Source organism: Orcinus orca, chromosome 11 (assembly GCF_937001465.1).
Source record: "Orcinus orca chromosome 11, mOrcOrc1.1, whole genome shotgun sequence".
In the NCBI taxonomy this organism is placed as follows: domain Eukaryota; kingdom Metazoa; phylum Chordata; class Mammalia; order Artiodactyla; family Delphinidae; genus Orcinus; species Orcinus orca.
The window spans coordinates 85,065,840-85,093,033 of record NC_064569.1 but is presented as its reverse complement, the minus strand read 5'-3'; the positions used below and the strand labels follow the sequence as shown (position 1 = coordinate 85,093,033).

General features: G+C 41.1%; 2 protein-coding genes across 4 annotated transcripts; one reads left to right on the top strand and one right to left on the bottom strand.

Annotated features, from left to right (window-relative positions):
* The first annotated feature begins 483 nt into the window (after nucleotides 1-483).
* Nucleotides 484-12,607, top strand: LOC101290035 (protein BRAWNIN). 3 transcript variants are annotated; one of them, XM_049694743.1, is made up of 4 exons: nucleotides 484-620; nucleotides 966-1,083; nucleotides 4,841-4,944; nucleotides 11,582-12,607. In XM_049694743.1, the coding sequence occupies exons 2-4, from the start codon at nucleotides 976-978 to the stop codon at nucleotides 11,619-11,621; spliced, it is 252 nt and encodes an 83-aa protein (XP_049550700.1). In that variant the 5' UTR covers nucleotides 484-620; nucleotides 966-975; the 3' UTR covers nucleotides 11,622-12,607. The 3 variants fall into 3 exon arrangements, with proteins under 3 accessions (XP_049550700.1, XP_033283502.1, XP_049550701.1); XM_033427611.2 differs by lacking the exons at nucleotides 484-620; nucleotides 4,841-4,944 and having other exon boundaries at nucleotides 627-1,083; XM_049694744.1 differs by lacking the exons at nucleotides 484-620; nucleotides 11,582-12,607 and having other exon boundaries at nucleotides 627-1,083; nucleotides 4,841-5,921.
* Nucleotides 9,798-27,101, bottom strand: HSP90B1 (heat shock protein 90 beta family member 1). The gene is made up of 18 exons (XM_033427604.2): nucleotides 26,886-27,101; nucleotides 25,769-25,871; nucleotides 24,923-25,064; nucleotides 24,242-24,358; nucleotides 22,585-22,916; nucleotides 18,515-18,626; nucleotides 18,166-18,288; nucleotides 16,720-16,836; nucleotides 14,872-15,009; nucleotides 14,711-14,788; nucleotides 14,511-14,576; nucleotides 13,772-14,041; nucleotides 13,253-13,498; nucleotides 12,606-12,742; nucleotides 11,220-11,298; nucleotides 10,973-11,128; nucleotides 10,588-10,710; nucleotides 9,798-10,091 (listed from the first exon to the last, which is right to left on the bottom strand). Exons 1-18 carry the CDS (start codon nucleotides 26,932-26,934, stop codon nucleotides 10,062-10,064), a joined length of 2,418 nt encoding a protein of 805 aa, XP_033283495.1. The 5' UTR covers nucleotides 26,935-27,101; the 3' UTR covers nucleotides 9,798-10,061.
* Between the last annotated feature and the right edge of the window lie 93 nt (nucleotides 27,102-27,194).

Here is a 27,194-nt window from a genome sequence, read left to right as displayed (position 1 = left end):
ATAAATTTGTCTTTGTCTGCAAAGCACAATCTTAAAAACGCATGGATTAAATAATGTCGATTTCATTCTTCCATTTTCCAGTGGCACCATAACACAAGGTCATAGCTGTCTGGGCGTGGCTCTTTTTCAGGTGTCAAAGAACGTGCAGGGCACAACTACAGAGAATGCTTTTAACTTCACTCACTCCAGAGTGACCTCACCTAAGCACGCGTGGCTCAGTGTGCGAATCTCCACCCGCTCCTAAAAGGTGGTAAACGTGAGCAACCTCCTTTGTGGGTGCGAAAGCACAAATGATTCAAGAATCCAGCCAGAGCCGAGGTCAAGACTCGACATCTGCCAGGAAAATTCAACTATAGAGGGAATGATGAGGGCGCCGAGAGCCTGGGGCCGGGAAAGGTCTGCGTATCGGTTTAAAAAGAAAAAAGAGACAAGACACTTGCTCTGGCCGAAAATCCCACTTCCGTCCGGGTCACGTGCCCACGCCGGAAGTGAAACGGGTTTCCGGTCCGGCGCGGGCCTCATCCCCTGCACTTTCGGTCCGGTCCGCGGCCGCCCGCTCCGTTTCCGGAGCGCTCTTCAACCGTCCCCTGACCCGCTTCCGAGTGCCAGTGCAGCTCGAGGTACAGTCTCCCCCGGGGCGCACCCCTAGGCTGTGCAGTGCGGTCTGTAGGTGCTTCTTCTCCCAGGGCTTGCTGGGCCTCGCGGGAAATCTTCGGGTGCGACCTTCCGCTCGCTCTGCTAGAGCTGCCTTTGAACTCAGAAATCCCGGCCCCCCCAACTAAGAACCCGCGGCCTTCTGGTCTTCCGCCTCCAGGGGGCGTTCATGCGCTCAGCGCCCTCGTTTCATGGTTGAGGACCCAAGTGTTCTGACTCCGCCCCTGCGCTGCAGTGGGGCTCGTTTACCCCCACAGCTTAGTGGGGACCTGGGAACGTTCTAACATCGCACGCTTTCCCTCCCCCTTAAGCCTGCCGACCATGCCCGCGGGCGTGTCCTGGACGTCCTACCTGAAAATGTTCGCCGCCAGCCTCCTGGCCATGTGCGCCGGCGCGGAGGTGGTGCACCGGTACTACCGGCCGGACCTGGTGAGTGCAGGAGGGTCCCCGCGCGTCGCTCCTGGACCACTTCATTTTCACAGCAGCAAAAGTGATCTTGAAATTAGGAGCACGTCTACCCGGGACCTAAAACCTTGTGGTGGCATCTCATTGCCGTTAGAGCAATACATGGCCTGCTCTTACACAGTCTTGAAGTTTTACACGGTCTGGCACCTGTCTGCCACTGGCCTTATCTTCTAGTGTTTCTTCTTTGTTCCCTCTCTTGCAGCCACAGCGACTTCCTTGCTGTTTCTCAAACTCGTCAAGCCTGTCCCAAGCTCAAGGTCATGCTGTTTCTCTTCTTGGAATGCTTTTCTCCCAGATATTGGCTTGGTTTACTTCTTCAAAACGTCAAGTCTCTGCTCAAATATCTCCTCTAGCAATGAGGGTTCTTTGTACAGCCCCCAAAGGATTCCTCCTCTGCCGTTGTCTCAGTCCTTCGTTTTTGATAGAGCACTTGTCATGATTTGCAATTATTTTATTCCTTTGTCTTTTTACTTGTTCTTTGTTTCCTCCACTAGAATGTAATCTCCAGGAAGGGACTGTGCCTGTCTGGTTCGCTCTTGTGTCTCAGTCACCTAGAAAAGGCCGTAGAATGTATTGATAGTAGATGCTTAATAAATATTTGTTGAATGAGGAAGGAGTGAATATAGGCATTCAAAGGAGGGAGGAATTTTAATTAATTTTAATAAGCATTCCCGGAAGTAGAACCGAGAATTAGAGGTACTTTTGAGGAGTTATGGTCTTGAGGAGGTGGAGGCAAGGAAGTACAGTGCAAATAATTCCAAGAGTGTGCTCCGTGTTATGCTGTGGGTGTGAATAGAGTGGAGCACAGCGCAGGGAGCAGTCATTTCTGCCTGGACTCTGGACAGGTAACAAAGAGAACCAACCGTTCGTTGGTTTCTAATTTCCGTGAATTAGCACTACAGTTTTGGAGGTGTTTTTTCTGGTTTTCGGAAGAGGAAACAGGTTCAGCAGAGTGAAGGTGATTTCCCGAAGTCGCATAGCTTAATGACGATTTGAAGCCCAGGCTTTCTGTTCAGTGTTTCTCTTTTTTGAACCTGTTAATGAAATAATACAACACCCTTGGAGTGTTCCAATTGAATTCAAGCATGTAGAGTAAAAAGTGAAAATCCCCCCGCTGATAACCTCCTTTATCCAATCTGCTCTCCAAGGTAACTACCATTGTTGGTTGGCATATCCTTCCAGACTTTTTACTGTTGTTGAATACACACACACATACATAGAGTTTATGGGGTGTTTTTCCCCATGTAAATAAATTCATATACACATTTCTCTGCGGCTTGCTTGTTTTGGTTAATGTCTGTATGAATAGATTTACTTATAGCCTTTTTTCTTTCTGGCCACTGAATAGTATTTCATACTATTGATATTCCGTATATTAGTTACTCAATTCCCTATTGACGTTTAGCTGGTATCTAGCTTTTGTACAAACAATGCTGCAGTAGCTCTTTCTTACCACTTTAGACTGCTTCTTTTGAATTCTACGGAGGCATCAAGGATACTTAGTGGGGACAGAAAGGGGTTAGAACCTTACACAGAAATGCAGTTTGGTCTCTAGCTTGTGCAGGAATAGACATCAGACAGGCTTTACAAAGGGAGGGATGCCTGTGATTTGACCCTGGGAAATTTGCCCTTTCATTCACCCATCTCATAAGCCAGAACATGCAAGGGTTGTTACCAGCAGCTACCTGGATCTTGGGATGTGGCAGCATGAAACCAGAATCTCTAGAAGGGGCATACTGAAGTGTCTCAGGCCACCTCATCCTGATTGGGTGGTGACATTGGCAGTGGGGCACCTCTGTAGGGACTTGTAGGCCGGGGCTGGCTGTGTGTAGGAGGCTGTTGGCTTTACTAACATTTAAGGAATTTATGTTCTTTACCTATGTCTGTTGGTATTGTTCCAGCAATTATAGTCACTATTGTAACCACCACCAGCCTTTGCAGGAGTCTTTCAGTCTCTGCAGCTAGAGGTCTGGGTGGATTCTAGAGCAGAGGAGACCGCAAGGGCTGCCTAGGGCTTGTGCTCAGTGCTGTCTTAAGGGAGAAGCTTTAAGGGCACCTTTTCCTCGTCGTCCAGCCCAGCTCATCAAAACAGAAGAGGAGGCAAAGACTCAGGGCAGATGCTCCGTCCTGGAATAGAGAGTGCTTTCTGCTCGAGCTTCCCTTTTGCATTTCCTTTTTCTCTTACATTACTTGTACTTGTCCTGTTTTTCTTAATTTATAATCTGTTTACTATTGGAGGCTTAGACGGTCAAAAGACACAGTCTCTGGACTCATTTTACAGCATTCATTTTTGGTTGTGTCCAGACACACCCATACGCACACCAACTGCTATTTAGAACCTCTGCTGACATTGCTAACTTTTGATGCCAAAATCACTTTACTCTTAAAAATTGGTTATATATTTAGTATATAAATAAGAAGTGCTACATTTTTTTTAATCAAAGTTGAACTGTCATTTTAGCCAAAAAGTGGAAACAATCCAAATAAATATCCATCAGCTGGTGAGTGGATACATCGATGGTACTTATAGCCTTTTATTTTTATTTTTTTAAATTTTTTGGCCGCACCACGTGGCATGCGGGATCTTAGTTCCCTGACCAGGGGTCAAACCTGTGCCCCCTGCAGTGGAAGTGTGGAGCCTTAACCCCTGGACCTCCAGGGAATTCCCCTGTATATGCTTGTAGTGGAATATTATTTGCTCCTAAAAGGGCATGAAGTATTGATATATGTGACAACACCGATGAACCTTGGAAACATGCTAAGTGAAAGAAACTAGTCACAAAAGACCACATGTTGTCTGATACCATTTATATGAAATGTCCAGAAGAGGCAAGTCTGTAGATGGCTTGCTGGTGGTGGTGGTGGTGGTGTGTGGAAATGGGAGCCACTGCTAATGGGTTTGGGTTGCATTTTGGGGTGATGAAAATGTTCTAAAATTTATTATAGTGACGGATGTGCAACTTTGTGAATATACCAAAAGTCGTTGACTATTTAAATAGGTGAATAGTATGGTGTGTGAATTATATCTCACTAAAGCTGTTACAAGTTAAAACAAAACCACCTTTTTTAAAAATATATTTATTTATTTATTTGGCTGTGCTGGGTCTTAGTTGTGGCACGCGGGATCAGTTGCGGCATGTGAACTCATAGTTGCGGCATGCGGGAGCTAGTTCCCTGACCAGGGATCGAACTGGGCCCCCTACGTTGGGAGCGTGAAGTCTTAACCACTGGACCGGCAGGGAAGTCCCCAAAATCACCTTTCTTGAAGGCAGTTTTGTATTTTTTTGCCTACTGCTTTATGCTTTGCGCATAATAGGCACTTACTGTTTTTGAATAAATGAATTAATTCCTAATATCTGTTTTCTGTGCCAGGCACATGGTAGAGAGGTCAGTAAGTAGTGCAGGAATGAATTTCCCAGTGTGGAAAGCCTTGTTCAAATTCGTGATCTGTCAATCGATAACTGATGCAAACTTTCCCTCTGTGAGTCCTTTAGGACTTAAGACGTAGCCCAGATGATAGAGTCCTGTAAATAGAGGGCTAGAAAGTGACATAGATCGACTGCAGGTTCTCATAATAAAGATTTATCATTGAGTAGCTGGAGGCTTTTTGTTCTTTTTTACTTTTTACTTTCTTTGAGGTTTTTCAGGTTACATTTAATTACAGTCTTAGAAAGCATTGGTATCTATATATTTTGTTTGTTTTTATTTTTGTTTTTTATAGACAATACCTGAAATTCCACCACAGCCTGGAGAACTCAAAACAGAGCTTTTGGGACTGAAAGAGAGACAACATGAACCTCAAAATTCGTCTCTGCCAAGAACTCTGTGAATAATGTTATGAGAATTAAATATGTAGTTTTAGAATTTACTGAGTCAAACTACTTGTGTTTAAGCACTAATACAATGCTAACTGCAAGAGGAAGTGCTCAGCAGATGTTAACCGATGCATTGAGATTTAGTTATGGTTTGACTAATGTTTCTTGAAAACTGCCAAAACTTATATCATCAGCTCCTCTAATGCGGTTTGATAGATACCTAGTCTTAAATATCATGTGAGAGAACACAGTTGCAGTGTCTCCTACCCTTATAATTCTGGTTTATTTCTCTGAATAAGCTTGACTATAACGGCAAATGGGAATTATAAATTAACTATAATAAAAGTGACATTGACCATGAATGCTTAGGGTGAGAAGTTAATATTTCTCTAAATATCGGAAAGTACTATTTGTACTAAACTGAATTCAGTTGAAATATTCAAAGTTTGAAATTCTTTCAGAGTTGTATATATAACACAATTATAAACAATTGTGACTTGGACGGTCACAAGTTCTCTACCCCCAAATTTGAGACACCATTTGGCATTTAATTTCTCTTATAAACTATATTCTAAAATAACTGATAAACATAAATGAGTATTGTTATGGGTTGAATTGTATCCCCCCAAAAGATGTTGAAGTCCTAACTCCCAGTACCTGTGAGTGTGTATTTGGAAATAGGGTCTTTGCAGTTGTAATGAAGTAAAGATGAGGTCATTGGGGTGGGCCCTAATCCAATGTGAATGGTGTCTTTTTATAAGAAGAGGAAAACGCCATGTAAAGACAGACACACAGGGAGAATGCCAGGTGATAACAGAAGCAAAGATTGGAGTGATGCAGCCACAAGCCAGGGGACACCACCAGAAGCTAGGAAGAGACAGGGCAGGATTCTACCCAGAGTCTGTGAACATGGCTCTGCTGACACCTGGATTTCGGACTTTTGGCCCCTAGAACTGTGAGAGAATAAATTTCTGTTGTTTTAAGCCATCCACTTAGTGTTTCTTTGTTATGGCAGCCCTGGGAAACTAATACCAACATGTTAGCCCTTTTCTGAGTCTATGAAAGCAGGTCGAAAGTAATTTATAGAGCAGTCAGCTCTGTGTTCAGGGCTGTTTTTCCAAAAGAAGTTTTTAAAAATTCTGAATTTCTAATGATAATGTCTAAGCTTATTACTTCTTAGCCAGTTACCAGATTGCTACATGATAGAGATCTTTGGGGTCAATGTTGAAATCTTAAATTCCTAAGTGCAAACAAAATGCTTTTGTTTCTCTCCATAGTCAGTGCCCTTTTAGTTTAACAGTATAAAGCAACTAAATGAAATGGTTTGTTTCCAGACTCATATACCAGATTTTTCTTTTCTACTCTGTGTCATTTGGTACTTTATCATATGTTCCCAGCACAAAGAGAATCTTCAATTCTGTCAGTGACAGATGAGCAGTACCCTACCCTAGGAAAACAAGGGCCGGGATTCTGAGGTGGAAGATGGGCTTTTTTTTTTAAATGTAAATTTATTTATTTATTCATACATTTACCTATTCATTTATGGCTGCGTTGGGTCTTCTTTGCTGCGCGCGGGCTTTCTCTAGTTGCGGCGAGCGGGGGCTACTCTTTGTTGCGGTGCACGGGCTTCTCATTGCAGTGGCTTCTCTTGTTGCAGAGCACGGGCTCTTAGGCACGCAGGCTTCAGTAGTTGTGGCTCACGGGCTCCAGAGTGCAGGCTCAGTAGTTGTGGTGCACGGGCTTAGTTGCTCCGCGGCATGTGGGATCTTCCTGTACCAGGGATTGAACCCATGTCCCCTGCATTGGCAGGTGGACTCCCAACCACTGTGCCACCAGGGAAGTCCCCAGAAGGTGGACTTTTTAGTTGAGACTGATTGCTGTTTCCTGATACATTATTTACTGTGCTCTTGTGCACGAGTCTTCCCTTCTCTGTATCAAATTTCATGGCATCGTTAACCGAATACATTTTTCTTGAAAAAAAAAAATGGTACACTTTACAAATGGTGAAGCTTGCCACAGCTGCCATTGCAAGGGCTTTATATCAAACTGGAAGAAGTCTATTTTTTTTTAGTTAAAGGGATTTAAAAATGTTTTCCTAAATATTAATTTGGTAATTCTAGTCAAGGTGCCTAACTTCCGCAAGTAGTTGGAATTCCCAAAGGCTTCAGGGAAGGATACTTGATTTAGTATAAATCAACAAGAAAAAGTCATGATTTGAACCCAAATTTCCTACAAGACAATGGCTTCATGAAGGTGAAAAATTAATTTTATAGCTATTAAAATTCAAATGTACCAAAAGCAAAAAATGCCATCATTTCAGTAAGTGCTGATTCTAAGTAACTTTAACCAAGGTATATATTATGTATATTTTTTCCTTTTTTTAAGCTGACCCCATTGTGAAAAATGGACATTATGGTGGGTGTAGAAATGTGGCCTCCGGATTCCCAGGAAAAGGCTTGTCACCCCAGCGCTGAATGCTTGTCAGCGGGCTCCCTTCAGCTGCCAGCTCCTGCAGGGACGGCCTCAGCCAGCACCACCTGGCTCAAAGCTGCACAGCACAGAGGGGCCGGCAGCTGTGAGGGACCCCGGTTCAGCTCACTTCCTCGCACGGTTGGCTGAGGCTGGTTTTGGACTTGCGTTGCTGCTCGACTTCTCCTTCTGCGCAGTCTCCTTTGCTTTCCTTCCACAGGTGCTCATCTAAGGGCATGCCTTCATAAATATTCTACACACTAAACTCCATCTCAGTGCTTCCTGGAGAACCAAACCTGTGACAAAAACCAAGTATTAAAAGTAGAACTAGAGGGCTTCCCTAGTGGCGCAGTGGTTGAGTCCGCCTGCCGATGCAGGGGACACGGGTTCGTGCCCCGGTCCGGGAAGATCCCACATGCCGCGGAGCGGCTGGGCCCGTGAGCCATGGCCGCTGAGCCTGCGCATCCGGAGCCTGTGCTTCTCAACGGGAGAGGCCACAACAGTGAGAGGCCCGCGTACCGCAAAAAAAAAAAAAAGAACTAGATTAGTTCTTAATAACTAAGAACCGTGAGGGAACGGTTCACGACAGCTCAGCTGTAACCCGTCAGATAATTTAGACCAGTTAAACAGCTGTAGTGCAAGGTGTATATGGCATAGCTGCATAGCTGCCTGTTTCTACCAAAACCTCAGGGAGAATGCTGCTTTTTACACTTCCTGATGGAAACAATGGAAATTTAGAATTTGTAATTGGAAGATTCTGAGAAGTTTCAGATGCCACAAATTTAATGCGACCTGATGGCTTTAATTTTTATGTCCTACTACTAAAAGTAGTCATTTATAGTGGCCAAAAAATGGGAAACAAATACAACTAATAGCTAATATAACATTGTATCAGGAAAGGAAGCTATACCTTAACTGATAGCCTGTTTCTCTATGACTGAGTTCCCATTTTCTTAAAAGGGAAAAGAAGCAGGGCAGATTTTTAAAAAGATGATTGTAGGGTATCTAGTAATTTCAAAGTGATGATTGCAAACTAAAAAAAGAGCTTGATGGGGAGGGGTAGGAAGCATATAATGATTAGAATTACGAGAAGCCTAGAAAGTGTCCTAGATTATCAGGAAAATTGTGAAGTGTTCAACAACTTTATTGTACATAAAATTAGGTTCCACAGAATTTTCTCACACACCATGATCTCTGAATATGCAAATGAGTAACATTTTCTCTCCCTAGCCAGTTAAAAAAAAATACTATTTCAGATGGCTATATTTAGAGAAACCATTTCTCCCGTAACACATTTTAAAACAAATTAAACATATCGATGAGGATCTTCACTGTAGTTATACTTGTGGTAGGACTATAGATGATTTTAAAAAGACAGCCTTTTAATTTTGGAATAAATTTAGATTTACAGGAAAACTGCCAAGATAGCACAGTTCCTGTATCCCACTGCCTGTTTCCATGAATGCCCTCATCTTACATGACCATGCTAGACATCACACATGCCAGAGCTAAGGCACAAATGAATATGTCCGACTCTGGATTTCACCAGCTTTCACCCAGGTTACTACATTGCATTTAGTTGCCATGTAGTTTCCTCCAGTCTGTGACTATTTGTTTTTTGGGTTTTTTTTTTAACATCTTTATTGGAGTATAATCGCTTTACAATGGTGTGTTAATTTCTGCTTTATAACAAAGTGCATCTGCTATACATATATCCCCATATCTCCTCCCTCTTGTGTCTCCCTCCCACCACCCTCCTTTTCTTTGGTTTTGACCTTAAAAATTTTTGAAGAGTACTGTTCACATATTCTAGGTTAGGTTAAGGTTGGGAAGTTTTGGAAAGAATACCAGAGGTGAGGTACCCTTCCTCATCGCGTCAGCGGGTACATGACATCCCTGGTGATATGAACCTTGATCACTTGGTTATTAAGGTAGCACTTGCCAAGTTTCTCTATAGAAAGTTACTGTTTTCTCCTTTCCATACTCCGGAAGACAGTCATTAAATCCAGCCCACATTGAAAAAGGAAAGGATTAAGCTCCACTTCCTAGAAAGGGGAGCTTCTACATGTATTATTTGGAATTCTTCTGTAAGGAAGAGTATGTCTTCTTTCTATGGGTGGTTTTTAAAGATAATTTTAAAAAACCACTTTTCTTTAGTAACTATGAATTATTTTTGAAAGGAAGAAAACCCAAGACACATCTAAAAAATATTTTTCCTTTATTTTCTATCTATACGAGACGATGGATGTTCACTACTTATTGTGATCGCTTCCTGATGTACGCAAGTCACTGTGCTGTACACCTTAAACTCATACAGTGCTGTATGTCAATTACATCACAATAAAACTGGAAGGAAAAACAATCGAATTATGAAAAGGCAGGCAAGACACTGAATGTTTGGGATCTTTTTTATTTTTATACACATGACAAGATTTTACACCAATAGTCAGTTAAATAGTACAAATTTACATTCATGAGGAATGTTAAAAAAAAATTCAACTAAAAAACCCACTTCTTCCTGTGACCCAAAATCCCAACATTTGACAGTGTGGGGGAGAAGGGGGCTGGGGGGAGCATCCACAACAAGTCTCTCCCAAAAGAAATGACTGAAATTTCACATTCCTTCTTCATACGGGATCCAAACGGCGACAGTGTAATTTACAGTTCATCTTTTTCAGCTGTAGATTTCTGTGAAAAACAGAAAAATCAGAAGACATTAAAAACCAGCACAACAAACCTTAGCTCACAGAAGGTTCATGTATGGAAAAAACAATTGAAATGGACCCAGCCTATCCATTAACTTGAGCTGTAGGCTAGAACCTCACCTTGCTAATCTGCAAAATAACTTAGAGCCCAACAACAAGATCAACAGTCCTTGAACACAAACAGTCAAAAATTTAAAATAGCCTAATGTTGCTAGAGTTAAGGCAGAAGCAAGTGGCAAAGAACACAGAAGCACCGTGGGCTAAGGAACAATCTGCTTAATAACATCTCAAGAATGGATGGCTAACCTAAGGGAATAAAGGAAGTGGGAAGATCAAAGTACACACTTTAAATAAAGAAAAAAGGGATTTGCTCCAGCTTTTGAATTTGATAATTAGATGACTATTTATTTCTTGACTTCTGTAACAGTCTTAACTTTGCAAGAACTGAAAATGCAAGTCCCATTCTTGGTTTGTTCTACCTTTGCTGTTTCTTGTTCCTCCTCATCCGCTCCTGCATCCATTTCTTCGTCGTCGTCTTGCTCTGTGTCTTCTGCGGTATCCTCTGTTGTTTCTTCAGGTTCTTCTTCTGGTTCTTCTTCCACCTAAGGGGAACATTTATGAGCCCATTAATGCATTGAACCCCTTGGATCTATTTTCACTTTGCTCATTTAAATGTATAAGATCATAATTAACCTCACTCCAGTTTATCCAGAACTGTAGAGTCAACCCTCTAATTAGAGTTAACAATCACGCTAACAAAGGGAGACAGACAAAAAAAGGATGTAAAAGGCGGGGAGCTTCTCATTAATTTCTAGCATTGTGCGTGACACTGGGGATTCAAACATTCAATAAATTACTTCAAACCTTTGCATCAGGGTCAATGTTTAAGCTGAGGCGAAGCATTCTTTCTATTCTATCTCCATATGCTTTAGTGTCTGGTAAAAGATATCCTGACCGCAGTGTTGCTGTTTCAAACAAAACCACAGCAAGATCTGAAACTGTTTTGTCATCTTCATCCTCCTGAAATGGAAGAAGTCACACCTGATTAATATTAAAGGGTCCAAAGTAGTCAAATTAAGAGACAAAGGAGTATGGCTATGATACTGCTCACCTTAACTCGTCGAAGCATGTCTCTGATCAGTGGGTGTCTGGGGTTAATTTCAAATGTTTTCTTCTGGCTGGCATAATAACTGTTACAAAGTAAACAAACATATCGAATTTTAGGGTCCATGCATTTCCCATACTCTATTACTAACTCACATAATTACAGAGAACAACTTTTTGAAAAATCAACATGCTTATATATTGTTACATCATGCTTTATATGTGTGTGGTTAGATGAAAGAGTACAATAATGAACTCTTATTTACTGATGAATCCCAAGTGCCTTTGTTGAGTGGATGAACTGATTTAATGTCCTGTTCACCCCCTCTTAATGTATTCACTATCTTAATTGCATCTGTGTCTCCCCAGAGTTCTGGAACAGAACAGCCTCTGGGTGCTGCTCAAGTAACACCTTCTCCACAATGCCTCAACCTATATGGTTCTAAGAAAAACTGCTTCTTTTCTCTGAAGTCAGCTGCAATGCCTCTGAGTATACCTTCATCGTCATTAGCATCCTACCATCCCCTGTGACTGTTCTCCCTCCTATAGCTGCATGCCGAGGACAGGGTGAAGCCCCTCTCCCTACATCCTGGTATAACCTATCATACACGCAAGTCTTAGAGGATTATGATTTGTCATCCTGACTAGTCTGAATGTCACAATTTATTTTATAAATATTACACATTGGTGAGTCACGCTAATTACGAATTATAGATATATTTTTAAATGGAGTTTGGGGATTGTGACAATGGAAACTACACTTAGGAGAAGAATCCTTAAGGTAGGCCTGGGGAAAAAATGTATGATGATTATTAGGTAGCTAATAAGAAGATATTCCAAGTAGAAGAGAATAAAAACAAGGAAGAAGTCATTTTCAAAGCTAATGTTGTAACATTAAAATAAAAACTTGAAATACATATTTCTTGAAAATAAAGGGTACCAAAGATCCAGTGTACCTCCAGTACTTGGCCCTTGAGTTCAAATACTCGTTAACTTGTGCACCCTCTACCCTTTATTTTGTGGAGCATACTTCTTGGGGGTGAAAGGGGTGATTAAAAGGATTTAACGCCTTTAAGAAAAATAAGTGTCATTAACTTCATCTGTAACTATTATCTAAAAATGTAAAAGAAGTCCAGATACCAGGCCAAGCATATAATCTAATGCCAAAAGACATTATGTGTAACAGATTAAGAAAATTTCCATCTGTAGATAAAATACTATAAAATAAATCACAACCTCAAGACCTTTTCTTTAGCAATCTAATGTAGCAATCTAATCCCTTTGTAAACTTATCTAATATACAACAGACACTTAAAACACCTCAGTTCTTTGTATAGAAGCTGCCATTATCTTCTAAAGGACGGCTGTACAAGACTTCCCTGAGGATGCTTACTTTGTAGAGATGTCCTTGCCTGTCTGGTATGCTTGGGCTTTCATGATTCTCTCCATGTTGCCAGACCATCCGTACTGGCTGGCCACAAGGGCACATGGGGACTCTGTCAGGCGCTGAGAGACCACAGCCTTTTCAATCTTAGGATAAGGAAACCAAAAGTTAGAGATATATAAATATCAACAGTTAAGGTCGTGAAGTAATTGCATTTCAACTCCTTAAGGGCTCACCGCTTAAGATCATAAATGGAGGCAGATCAGAAAAGTACCTCTCACTCAGATTTTTAGGAAACTCATTTAATAATCTGAATTTTTCAGTCATAAATACTTAAACATCAACTTTTAAAAACATTTAAAACTTAAGTTTAATTGGTAAAAATGTAAGCTATTACAAAGACAGTATTAAATTATGGAAAACTTTCAATTACAAAGGGAAGAAATATACCCACCCACAGGATAACACTTATCCTTTCAATTCTTTGTAGTTCATAAATTTTAAGCTCAACCTCCTAATAACTACAATATTAAATGTTGTTCTGTACAACTTTTAATGGTTACAAAAGTACCAGCTGCAAAGTTTAATTTGCTGACACAACACATTTTTTAAAATGAAGATGCTAGAATTTTCACAATTTCTAATTTCTAGAATACCTTGTCCTTGAGGGCTTTATCTTTCATCCAACTGAGCAGAGGCTCAAATTCTTTCTCAATTGCTTCACGACTCTCCTTACTTTTCTCACTTTCATCAAACTTCACTCCTTCCTTGGCAACATTCTGGAACCTCTTCCCATCGAACTCAGGAAGAGCCTGAATGCAGTATTCGTCCACAGGTTCTGTGAGATAAATCACTTCGTATCCCTTTTTCAGAAGTCGCTCAACAAATGGAGAAGATTCAGCCTACAAAATTAAGAAAGTAACGAAAATTTCCAAGTCTGGCCTTGGTATATTTGTTCATCCTAGTAGCTACATTTATGTAATACCAGCAACCCCATTTTACAGGTGGAGAATTAAGAGGTGCAGAGAATATAAATGACTTTCTTCCTATCAGTGACTGACAGGCCTCATAACCACTTCAGTTTATAATTTAAGTAAGTTTTCCTTTTTTTTTTCCCTCAAGAGTTGGCTATAAATGCCCAGCTACATACCAGGACCAGTTCAAGTTCACCTCACCTCTTTTCTGCTGGACCCAGCCATGAAGTAGATTTTGTCTTGCTTCTCCTTCATTCTTTCCACATACTGATCTAGACTAGTAATGTCACTTGGATGATAAGAAGACTGGAATCTAAGCAGTTTAGCAAGACGTGTTCGATTTGAGTGGTCTTCTATCACACCAAGCTTGATGTTGGTACCAAATTCTTTCCAAAAAGTATCATTGTATTTCTCATCAGCAATCTTCTTGATCATGTCCAGGGTTTTACGGACAAGTTTCTTTCTAATCACCTAAACAAAATTAAAGAGTAACTTTACAAAAGCTCATCGCAAACTTTTGAGAACATACAATACGTAAGGTAGCAGAGGAGTAGCGGTGAAAGATACAGATGCTGGTATTTATCAAGGGGCAGGGAATGGTGAGTACTCCTATGTCAGATGGAGCAGAAACTAAGTTGTCCCTGGAAACAGTCACAAGATTGTTTTAATGTTTATATTCTAACTTTAAGACCAGGTAGTGGGCATATATGGGTATTCACTGCTCTTTCAACTTTTCTGTATGTTTGAAAATTTTTTATTATAAAATGTTGGGGGGAAAACAATCAGATTCTCAGGATTTGATCATTCCAGAGTAAAATTAAGTTCTTTATCTGAAAAGCCAAGGACTAGTCTCAAAACCTGGGAACTCCACTAATGGAGTCTTGTTCTCTGAGGCCCAACCAAAGAGCAAGGCGGCCGGTCTCTTCCCAGAGACACTCACCTTAAGCAGTTTATGTTGCTGAAGAGTCTCACGGGAAACATTCAAGGGGAGATCATCTGAGTCCACCTTCAGGTGGCAAAACAAAGTCCAGTTAGCAATAAAGACACTCGAAAAAAATAAAACCAACCAACCCAAAGAAAACGCCACTTCCAGACCCCCACTCTAATCCCCTCTTCCCCCATTAATCTCCAGATACTTACAACACCCTTGACAAAATTCAGGTATTTGGGCATCATATCATGGAAGTCGTCTGTGATGAATACTCGGCGCACATACAGCTAAGCAGAAACCAAAAAAAAGGTGACTTTCTGGAAATCATACTTTGAAATTTTAAACTCAGTTTATACCATTAAAAACCCACCTTAATGTAATCGCTCTTCTTAGATCCATATTCATCAAACAGACCACGTGGTGCAGATGTGGGTACAAATAAAATTGACTTGAAGGTAACTTCCCCTTCAGCAGTAAAGTGGATATATGCCATGGGGTCATCGCTTTCCTAGAAAGTTGGTATCTTAGTCATTCAAAAGGCACAGGAAAAAGCGGTTTGCGATTCAAAAGGCACAGGAAAAAGCGATTTATTATGTCGTACACATTCAGTTTAACATTTAACTAACAAAAAAGTACCCTTACCGAAAAAGTGAAGGTGGGGGGCAAGGAGGGAAGAAGAAACAATTAAGATTGCACTTCTAGCTGGCTGTACATGGTTGTTCTGATGATGACTGTCAATAATATTACTCTATCGCCTAAACCTGGGGAAGGATGGATGAGTCTAGGTTCCACACATGTGAGAGAACAGGACACGAAAACCACCGCCCTGCCTAAATGACAAAATAATATACAACATTTCATGAGTGTACTGTTCAACCAAAAAAGTACTCAGGAACAGGATTCTTCCATGAAATTTGGAACAGCAGTGGATAAAAAGAGGTATGTAAATAGCTATAAAGCGTAAGGACAGAAATTTCCTGCATTATACATTACCGTGCCCACATATGGCTACTGGACACTTGAAATGTAGCTAGTCCACACTGAGATGTGCTGGTTAGTGTAAAACACACACCTCACAAAATAACCAACCAAACAAAAAAACCAAAAAGGAAACAACTCAATTTTTTATAATGATCACCTGGTGAAATAACACTGTTGGGTATGTTGGGTTAAATAAAATATATTATTAAAAGTTAACTTCACCTGTTTCAACTATAAAAAAATGTAGCCTCTAAAAGACTTAAAATCACACACTGCTCACATATTTCTAATATACCTGCTTGAGACGAAAGTACCTTTACATATGCACTAGACTTTCGAGTTCACGGGAATGAAAGTAGAGGCAGAACCGAGGGAAAGTTTTTGGAAGTAAAGCTGAAAGGATGGTTGGATGTTAAGGTAAGGAAAACAAAGGTTAAGTAACGAATCAGCAGATGGAATAGAGCAAAGAACAAATACAATCACAGAATATTAAGTTTTCTCTAGCTGTGCTAAGTCCATTAAACTGTTCTCTTTTGTGCAAGATGTTTGAGGAAACGTTAACTTGAAACAATTTTAGTCAATGCTAGTTTTGGATTCTAAGAGTTACAAGAAATGATCAGTAAAACAAAACATTGGCAAGGAAATAGATTTAGTAATTATTCCTAGGCATATGACCTCAAAAGAAATGTTTGATGTTGTAAACAAGCTCTTCAATATTATGTTAAAAGTCATTCAATAACATGGTTTTAGGTCTTACAGGTTCTGTAGTAGAAATCAAGCATGTATCTAGTAGGTAGTTCTAAATCTTTTTGTAGCACAGACCACTTGGCAATTTGGTGAGGCCTACAGATTCCTTCTCAGAGTAAAAATTTTTTTTTATTTTATTTTATTTTTTTTTGGCAGTACGCGGGCCTCTCACTGTTGTGGCCTCTCCCATTGCGGAGCACAGGCTCCGGACACTCAGGCTCAGCGGCCATGGCTCACGGGCCCAGCCGCTCCGCGGCATGTGGGATCTTCCCGGACCGGGGCACAAACCCGTGTCCCCTGCATTGGCAGGCGGACTCTCAACCGCTGCGCCACCAGGGAAGCCCCAGAGTAAAATTTTTTTAATGCATAATATAAAATACACAGGATTAAAAAGGAAACCAGTTGTGTTCAAATAGTAATAAAACTATTTTTCAGCATATTTTTGATTTAGTAATGTTTCATTATCACATTATTCTAAAATAACATTTACCTTTGAAAATGATTTGTAGAAAGCTTTGTATTCATCCTCCTCCACTTCTTTCGACGGTCTCTGCCATATCGGTTTGATATCATTCATAAGTTCCCAATCCCAGACAGTTTTTTCAACCTGAAGTTACAGTATTTGATTAGTCTCTCCTAGCAGATATACCAGTAGTATCAATAGTTATACTATAGTAACCACAGCTTTAGAACATTTCAAAAAAGTATTAATATACGGAAGGACCAAATGGTACCTATACTGTAGTATGGTTCTTGCCAACTGGATCAAAAAAAATTTTAAAAAGTACTTCTGTCAACACTTAAGACTGTTATTTAATACAACAAAGACAAATGGTTATTCATTATAATTGGTAACAATCCAATTAAGGTTTTTTCAGTTATTTTTAACTAGCTAAAATGTTATTTCGTAAAAATACCTGTTTTGAGTTTAGAAGGATATACATCTTACGTATTTCTATTTCATGACTTATAGAAATCCAACATCTTACAATAAATATTTCTCAAAATCCACCACCATTACTTCTACCTACTCTACTACCTAAGCAGACCAGAGAACTAATTTTATAGTTGATATCTGCATGGCAAAAGAAGATGCAAAAAAGCTCCTTAAGCTTTTAAAATTCAAAACATATCATAAGCCATCAGTCCTGGGCAATATATGGAAGTCAGAGAACTCTTCATAAAAATGATCTGCATTTGCTACTTAAAACTTTCGAGAGAGAGAGAGAGAGTCTAGAGTGTGTGCACGCGCGCGCACACACACACACACAGACACACACACACACACAGACACACACACACAGACACACACACACACAGACACACACACACACAGAGTTTGGTTTTAAAAGCTGGGCCTAGGGACTCACTCATTGAAAAAAGAAGACCATTAAGAACTGAAGCTTACCCTCAAATCGGTCTGTGCATATTTGGGTTTCTGTGTTTTTTTTTTTTTCTGCATCTGTTTTTTCTAACATAAGCTGAACAATATTTTTTACCTTAGTTCTCCCCTCTCCCTGGTTTTATCAAGATATAATTGATACACATCACTGCATGAGTTTTAGGCATACAGCATAAAGGTTGAATTACACATATTGTGAAATGATCACCACAATAAGTTAACATCCATCGTCTCATATAGATGAGAAGAATAAACAATTTTAAAAAATGGACCAAAGAAAGAAAAGTTTCTCCTTATAATGAGAACTCTCAGGATTTACTCTCTTACCTTTCCTATACACCACAGAGCAGCGTTAGCTCTACTTGTCATGCTGTACGTGACATCCCTAGTACTTCTTTACCTTATAACTGGAAGTTTGTACCTTCTTCCAACACCCCCCCACCCCCGGCAACAACAAATCTGATCTCTTTTTCTATGGGTTTGGTACTTTATAACCTAAACGATATTTTAAGTAGGAAGATGAACCAGACTTACTTTTTTAGTTTTTGGTTTCTTTTCTTCTTCTTCTTCTTCTTCTACTGCAGCTTCATCATCAGATTCTTCTTTTTCTTCTTTTGCTGCTTCTTCTTCTTCCATGGGTTCCTCAACAGTTTCAGTCTGTTGAAGTAGAAAGTAGAATTACAGTTGAACTCATTTGTTTAATAATTCTGATTTCATCTATAGGATATGAAACAAAATTACAGCTGAAAAAGTCGATCTTCAGTAAGAAAACACTGAGAGTATCCTGTATTGAAAGAACCATATTTAACGTTCATTCTTTCAGTGTTAAATATTCGAATATGTGCCAAGGTAATACACATAAATTGTATTCCTACAGATTTACCTTGCTGCTCCATACATAAATAGGAAAGTTTATGAACTGTGAATATTTTTTCACGAGACTTTTAATTGTTTCCAGTTCAAGGTAATCAGATGCTTCTTCTTTTAAAACAAGGCTGCAAAGAAAGTAAGACGTTTAGAGAAAGACATGATGGTTTAAAAGATCTGACTATAAATTTGTCTAAATACTCATGACTATAATAGCCAGCAATTCTGTGTATAACCAACAATGTCCCCGTTACCCATGTTAAGAACTCTCATCACCGATAAAGGTTTGTGAGCTAAATATACCTAATATGGGTATGGTAAAGGAAGAACTTTCTTGCACTCCCTCAGGTGGAAAATATTCTTAGTTCCAAGTAAAAAAATGAAAATGTTCTCAACCTTCTCAATGTGCTGGATGTTTTCATTTGAAGAACAGAAATCTTAAGTTAGCTGAAGGTGGGAAATCACTGCAATATTCTGGAGAAAAGTAGAATCTTTTGCACTCTGATAGCAACTCTAGAAATCAAGTGATTATTGTAGTTAACCCCTAACAAAAACATGTTCCTTAAAAAAAGCTAGAAAATTAATCTGAACTATTGTTTACATTTGCACTAGACAAGAAAACAGTAACCACCTGTCACATGTGACTATTTACATAAAAGTTAAAATCAGTTCTTTAGTTATATTGCCACATTCCAATAGTCACATGTAGCTAGTGGCTACCATATTGGACAGAGCAGTGATAGAACATTTCTACCACAGAAAGTTCTACTGGATAGCACTGGCTTAGATAATTACAATATCAAAAATTGTAGCACTGCTTCCTCTTCTTCCTTACTACCCCTTCTGCAAACACCTCCTCCATCCACCAAGAATAATAATCACAACGTACTCTCAAACACAGCAGGTAGTCGTGATGTTTGTGCTCCCAATAAATATGGGCAATGTTGTATCCATGGTTCTCTCCCTGCCTCAAAAAGCTTATAGTTTAGTAGCACCTGCCAACAAGTAGACAGCACATGATGACACAGCCTGGTGAGGGGACGAAATCTCTGGTCTTGGAGCATACATGTTAGTGATCCGGGGTTAGTGGAGAGTTGCATCACTTTTGGATGCAAATTGAAGCTGATGGTTAGACATCTTAGTTAGAGGTATTTAAGAGGCAATTAGACAGATGAGCCCAGGGCCCCGCAGAGAGATCTAGACCAGGGGTTGGCAAACTCTGGCTGGCACCCATAAGAAATTTTATTGGGATACAACCTCATCCTATATTGTCTATGGCTGCTTTCAAACTAGAATAGGAAAGTTGTGACATGTGACAGATCCTATAGTCCACGAGCTTAAAATATTTACTAGCTGATCCTTTAAGAAAAAGTTTGCTGACTCCTGATCTGGACTAAGAATATAGATTAGAGAACCCTGAGGAGGAGCTGGAACCTGGATCCAAGACAGTGGTTCAGACTCCATGCGGGACACGGGATAACGGAAAGGGCTGAAACTGAACTTTTGAAGAAAGAGAATATCAACATTGAGGCAACGGAAAGTTTAAAAAGATGAAGCTAGGTACTGAATGGATTGTTTTAAGGTATGAGCAGTAGAATGCAAATTCTGTAGAAAACACAAGAGAAAAACTACAAAAAAAAAAAGAACCCATTGCTGGGAGCCATACCAACTAAAATAACCCTGAATCCACTGGATTTAGCAACAAGGATTACTGGTGACTTATTTCAATGGAAAGATGGTGGATAAAGTCAAAACACAGTGGGCTGAGCTGTGAACAGAAGGTGAAGTAGCAACAAAGGCAAGTATGCTTTTTTGAGATGCTCAACAGTAGATGGGGGAGAAAAAGAGAGTGCATGTCTGACAGCAGCATGGGGCATCGCACCACCTGCCTTTGTTCCTTTTCCCAGAGACTTCAATACGTTTACACTTTGATGGGAAAGAGGAAGGTGTTCAGGAAAGGCTGACTTTAAAAGACATGGCAGGCATCAATTTATGCTTAGTCTCTGAGGAGGTGGCGTGAGAGACAACAGATGAGAAGCAGAGATTAGCTTTGGGGAGAAATGTAGAATACTCCCTCATGGTAGTAGGAGGGACAGAGGCAATTTTTACAGCATTTACAGGATGCTAATTTCATGATCTCATTTAATCCTCACTAAATCTCTCATAAGGGTACAGTGGTGGCTAATTTAGGGGCACAGACAGGAGTAGGGAGGAAATTGAATTGTCAGATGGTTTCTACTTTATTAGTCAAATATAAGATAAAGTCATATGTATGCAGGGCAGGATCCTAACCTTGTCGCTTCCTTGCCTTTGCTCTCCTTTCCCCTTTGGCCATTCTAGACTTTCAGTTCCTCAAATGGGCCTCTTGCCTCTGGAACTTCCAACATGCTGTGCTTGCTGCCTAGAATATCTGAACCTAATTTATTACCATTTCAGAAAGACCTTCTGATAAGGGAGGTATCCCTTAACTTCCTTTCTGGCATTTGCTACTCTGAAATTATCTCATGTTTTTTCTTTCTTAGTTGAATGAGCCATGTGAAAGTAGGGACAGCAACTGTCTTATTCTCCACTGTAGCCCTAAACCCTAGCAGGTAACAGGCACTCAAATGGATATCTGTTAAGTGAATGGTCGGGAAGGAGGGCTTAAAGAAAAAAGGTAATTTTGCCAAGGAAAGGAGAACCTGTTGTAAAATTTCATTTACTGATCAACCATCCATGCTACCGTAGGAAACCATCCTGATGACCCTTATTCATTCATACCAATACCTGCTAGTCATGCGTTAGGCTCTGGGAATGGAGTATTAACAAAATGTTTGCTCACATGGAGCGTCCATCTAGATGTCTCACCTGTCTCTTGGCAACCTAAGACATTAGCACCTCTTGGGACATCATTTTCTCTTTCTAGTTAAAAGATGCGATTTACCTGTATTCTCCTACCACCTAACAGAGAGGGCCCTGGGGTATAACTATTAGGGATGTCTCCTAAAGAGATCAGGAGATGTGAAAGGCAGGAGAAGGTAAAGTTAGAACAGTAAATTAGTAAAAATACTAAAATGCAGTTGTCTAGTTTCATGAAAGGAAAATCTCTGACAATGAAAATAGGGAATGTCTTCTGGGATGAAGAAAATTGGTTGAAATCATAGATGTATGCTTGTTTCCTACCTGAATATTTAAAAATCCTTAATGTTGAGAAAATTTTAAACTGAATTAAGAAAAAAAATCAAGACTGTGGGCACATTTTCACTTGGCAGAACTGGGCAAGTCAATTGACCTCTAAATTGGAATTTCTTTATCTCTAAGATGGAGAAAAAAACAAAAGGCAGAAAGCTGCCCTGTCGTCTGTCTGTCTGTCTCACACTTCACAGTGCTGCAAGCACCAGGAGACACTGGGCATAAGATATGTCTCGTCGACACCAACAATAGGTACTGGCTTAAAATGAATTCCATATCAAATTCAATAACTAGTAACTATCCTCGAATGAGACGTTTTCTTCCAAAGAACTTTCTTAACTCTCTTCAAGTCCTTTATCTGTTCCTGTGCTCTCCAACCCGCCCCCAACCCTGGCTACTATCTTGGCATGTTTTCAACCGTTACCCAGGCTACCCCAAGAGTCTCTTCTCATCCAGTCCTGCCATCCTCCACACCACCTTCAGAAAACTTTAACAAAGTTCATCAGAAATTCCATCAGTAACTGCCACCACCTGAAAGGAATTCCTTGAATCTTGTAAACACGCTGTGCCACTGCCGTTATCCATGATGCTCCACAGACTGACACCACTTTTCTAAGTCCTGCTTACCTGGAAAACCTGGACAAGCCACTTGTTTCTGAGGCCTCCGATCTGCCTTCTCCCTGAAGAGCTAACCCTTCCTCCTTCAAGCCCTCCATAGACAGCAGCCACCATAACTCTGGGTCCGGCCCTTAGCAAGACCTCAGAATACTTCAAGTGGTGAAAACTGTTCAAGTTGCTCATTTTTATAGGCAAAGAAATTAAGGCCCAGAATAAGCCGTTTGCTCAGAGCCAGAACCGGAGAATCAACATCCTCGTTACGACTATTAATTCTCATTAGGAATTAGTAATACTTACGTAATTGTCGTTCCCCGTCCTAGAGTGTTTCCTCTGGGGTCAGCAATTACAGAAAATTCATTGGAGTCGGACTCCCAGATGTGCTGGGTGTCGTTGTTGTGTTTCGACGTGACAATAACTTTATCTGCTACAAGGAAGGCAGAATAGAAACCGACACCAAACTGGCCAATCAGTTCTGAAGTTGACTGGCCATCTTCTTGTGCCTCAGTCATTTTGTTTAAAAACTCGCTCGTCCCAGATTTGGCTATGGTACCAAGGTTTTTAACCAACTCTTCCCGGGTCATTCCTACACCAGTATCTGTGACATGGAGCAGGTTCTTCTCCTTGTCACACTAAAACCAAGACAAGAACAAAACAGTTATACTTGCTCAATGCTCACGATATAAAAAGGAAATACTGAGCTATATATTGAGAAACTACCAGCTTTGGACCACATCAATTTCAATACAGAAAACAAAACTGAGATATTTTCCTCCATATAGTATTTTATGGGCTTTTCAAAAAGTGTACATCTTAAGCACAAGCATCTTTATAGAGAGTAATTTTAAGTTCAGTGTATTTGGTAAAGTATCCATATAAAGAGGGCAAGGACTGGTCTAAATGTCAAAGGGCACAGACAGACCTAAATAAGGCAAGCTATTTATGAAAAAAAATTCAAGAAAAATAAAATTCTATGTTTCACCTATTTCTTTGATAGAAATTAAAAGGATTCAAAACTTGAATGACTTCTGTCTTTGAAATCTGTGGTGACCAATGTTCTTCACTAAACATTCCCAGCTCTCTGCCTTCCAGAAATACAGTAGGAATATACTTCCTCCACTTATGGTTGGATAAGGCCATGTGACTAGCTCTGGCCGAGGAGCTGCAAGTGGGAGTCAGGAATGTGGCTTTCAGGCTGGAGCCTTTAATTGATGCGAGCCCCTCCAAGCTTTCTCTGCACTGTGGCAACCAGCTACACTTCAGATGGTGGCTGCTCAATCAGCCTGTGTCATAGAGATGATGCAAAGCAAAGGCCACAGGCAGCCATGACTGATGATTTAAGCCAGGGGTTGGCAAACTTTTTCTGGAAAAGGGCCAGAGAGTATTTTAGGCTTTGTGGACCATACGGTCTCTGTCAAAAGCAGTCACAGATAATACACAAACGGGCATGGCTGTGTTCCAAAAACATTATTTATAAAAGCAGGACTTCCCTGGTGGCGCAGTGGTTAAGAATCCACCTGTCAATGCAGGGGACACCGGTTCAAGCCCTGGTCCGGGAAGATCCCATGTGCCGCGGAGCAACTAAGCCCGTGCACCACAACTACTGAAGCCCACACACCTAGAGCCCATGCTCCGCAACAAGAGAAGCCACCGCAAGGAGAAGCCTGTGCACCGCAACGAAGAGTAGCCCCCTGCTCACTGCAACTAGAGAAAGCCCTCACGCAGCAACAAAGACCCAACGCAGCCAAAGAAAAAAAAAATATATAATGTTAAAAAATATATATAAAAATAAAAACAGGCAGCAGGTCAGATTTGACCCACAGGCCATATTTGGCTGAGCCCTGATTGAAGTCCCCGACACTTGGGAATTGTTATTGCTCCTAACCTAGCCTATCTTGACTGATACGCATTCTCTAAGAATTCTTTGTAGTTAAAAAGAAAATTGTTCTAAGCTTACCTTAATTTTAACCGTTAATTCCTCATTTCCAGCAAGAGCATTTTCATCAGTCAATGATATTAGCCTTATCTTATCTAAAGCATCAGAGGCGTTCGAAATCAGTTCTCTCAGGAAAATCTAAATGGAAGCCAGATTTAATACACACTTAGATTAGCCTCAAGATACACGAGACATTAAATTTAATGGCAAACTCATTTTATTTCTACTCTTTACTCTGAAAAAGCACTCTTCAAGGACTAGACTTCTATGGTACAGAGGTGGCGTTACTCTCCTGGTAAAAGCAGGCACAGCTCTCTACACAAAGGACTGTAGCTACTACAAGGAACACCTGAACTGCTGAGCGTAGCTGATACTCTATTTTCCCTCCTAATGATCTTTCTGTATGCAATACTCGAGGCTTAGTTTGTTATGACTGAACGTAAGACTCACAACTATTTAGCAGGCCACGAAAACAGTTGGAGGGGAAAGGGAAAAAAAAAAAGGGAAAATGTTTAGCAACCCTCCCCCTCCCCCCAAACACACACAAATAGGTATCTAGTAGTGATTCTTGTACATACTGGGTTTTTAAACTTTGCCAACTACTTGCTTGGAATTGCTATGTCAGCACATTCACTATGAAAGTTAACAAGTTAGCTACCATACGGAAACAAAACAACATTATCATAACCACATGTTGCTTACCTCTTTATTTTTATACAATGAATTGATGATAAGTTTCATCATTCTGTTAACTTCGGCTTGGAAGGCAAACTTTTCTGATTTCTCTCTAAGTTCTCTTATCTGGGATGCATTTAATCCATCCAACTGAATAGCTTCTTCCTCTCTAAGGAAATAAATTTGATCAACTAATACTGCATTACTTAATTCCCTCCAAAAATATAGGATCTGTGATGAGAGCAGAGTGATCTCTTAAGGTTGTCTTAATGGTTAAAAAGCTAAAATGCAAACCTTTACATTACTAGTCTACCATCTCATTATTATTTTATCACAGTAGTACATTACCTTTAACAGCAAGTTGGAAATACTCTGTGTTAAACATTGTCAGAAAAATAAACCCAACTTCCCTCTCCTAAAAAGCAAAGTCACACTCATTTATGTTCCCTCACAGGGAACCCTCTGCCTGGGAAACTTTGGCTTCTAAGGGTCTACAAAAGTTTAAGTCCTAAGAAGCCAAATCAAAACATTGCTCAACTGACAGAATTCCTTTTTAAAATTACTAAGTGTACACACCGGGTATAAAACCAAAGGAGAAGCTTTTTCTAAGGTCTTAGGAAGGCTATAGTGCTAGCATTCTGAAACAGTTATCAAAATAGTTTTCAAGGGAATTCATCTCATTTCGACCAGTCATTCTTAGTGGCAAAGTTAGGAGACATTACTATGTATGCACACACTTGCTACCCCTAACATTTTCTCTATTTAAATTCAGAGTATTAAACTTCATCTGGATCTTTTGAGAAGAGATACAAAAAAGCTACTGTATTCCAAGTTCCCAGCGGGTTATCTGTATAGTTTCAGAAGAACACAAACCTCTGTACTACTTCATCATCTGTCCTTGAGCCTTCTCTACTTTTACCCAGATCTTCTTCCACTGTCCCATCCACATCCACTTCATCGTCAGCCTGGACAGACCCTGATGGCAGATTTAACACCAGAAAACTCTTAAACATCGTTGCTTCATGTACTTCTCAGAAGAAACAAGATCAAACAGGGCCAGTGTAGTGGCTGCAAAATTCACTTGGCAAATACGGGAGGGGGCGATGGAAGAATGGATCCACTGGTTTAAATATCCAGTGTAAACCCACGTAAGCGTATTTCTTATGTAAGTTCAGATACTGAGGTCTCCCAGGAGATTTTGAAAGACGGAGGCAGCCATCACTTCTAAAGGGCGGCCCTGGGATCCTTTATAAATACTGTTTAGCAGATTCGATTCCAGGCCCCTTCTACATTCACACGTGTTGCCCGCAGGCCGAGACTAGGCCTCCAAACTGACCATGCCAAAACTTAGGCCTTCAATACCACAAGTCAGAACACGAAAAGGATTTGTGCAACCCCTAGCGAGGGGAACTGAAGGGCTCAGGAGCCTGAGAAAGCGAAGAGACGTTTAGAGATTTTAAGATGTTAAGGAGCTCGAGCAAAAGTGAGTCAAACACGCTGACACTGCCGGTTCGCTCCCCGCGGGCCTCACGCTCCACAGCCCAGCGGCTAAGAAAGGAAACTCGCGTTGGCGAGGCGTGGAAGCCTGGGGACGGGGGGGGGGGGTCCTCAAACTCTGATGGCCAAAGGTTGCGGCATCTGACAAAAGTCCTCCGGAAAGGGCACACACAATGCTCCCGGGGGACGGCGGGGAGGGGGGCACGAGCCCGAGGGAGGCCCCACCGCGAGGAGGCTGAGCCCTCTAGGAGCGGATACTAGGAGATGTATAAGGGATTAAAACGACTCCGTTCTCCTTTTATCTTTCCAGAGGAAGGAGAGAGTAAACGAAATCCCCTGAGCCTCTTTCGAGGAAAAGCAATGGACACCCCACAGACCAAGCACAGGCCCTGTAATCACCCTCCCGAGCTCAACGCCCCCAGAACCTTCGAGAAGAGGCCGCGCTTGAGGAGGGGGGGCGTCCGGGGGGGCCCGCTCCTCCAGGATCACTCACCGAAGGTCAGCAGGACGCAGCAGAGGCCCAGCACCCACAGGGCCCTCATGGCGCACGGCCGGTGAGTCTCAAGTCCCCTTTGATCGCAGGAGCCGCCTCCGCCCCCCCCGCTACGCCAGGTTTCGATCCTCACACCTCAAGCCTTGCGATCCGCCCACTACCCCCAAGCAGGTCGGGCCGCTTTTCACCCCCACTTCTCGAGGGCGGGGGACGGGAAACACGAATCCACCAATCGTGCCGTACCACGCACCACCTGTACCCAATGGGGACTCGTGGGGGGGGGACCGCAGTGCACCAATCGGAGCTGTC

Coding starts and splice junctions, on each gene's coding strand:
- HSP90B1 (XM_033427604.2), bottom strand. CDS start 26,934: ATGAGGGCCCTGTGGGTGCTGGGCCTCTGCTGCGTCCTGCTGACCTTC. Junction 14,042..14,510: donor AGCAACATAAACTGCTTAAG/GTGAGTGTCTCT, acceptor AATTTTGTTTAG/GTGATTAGAAAGAAACTTGT. Junction 13,499..13,771: donor CTGGGTCCAGCAGAAAAGAG/GTGAGGTGAACT, acceptor TTAATTTTGTAG/GCTGAATCTTCTCCATTTGT.
- LOC101290035 (XM_033427611.2), top strand. CDS start 976: ATGCCCGCGGGCGTGTCCTGGACGTCCTACCTGAAAATGTTCGCCGCC. Junction 1,084..11,581: donor GGTACTACCGGCCGGACCTG/GTGAGTGCAGGA, acceptor GTGTCTCCCCAG/AGTTCTGGAACAGAACAGCC.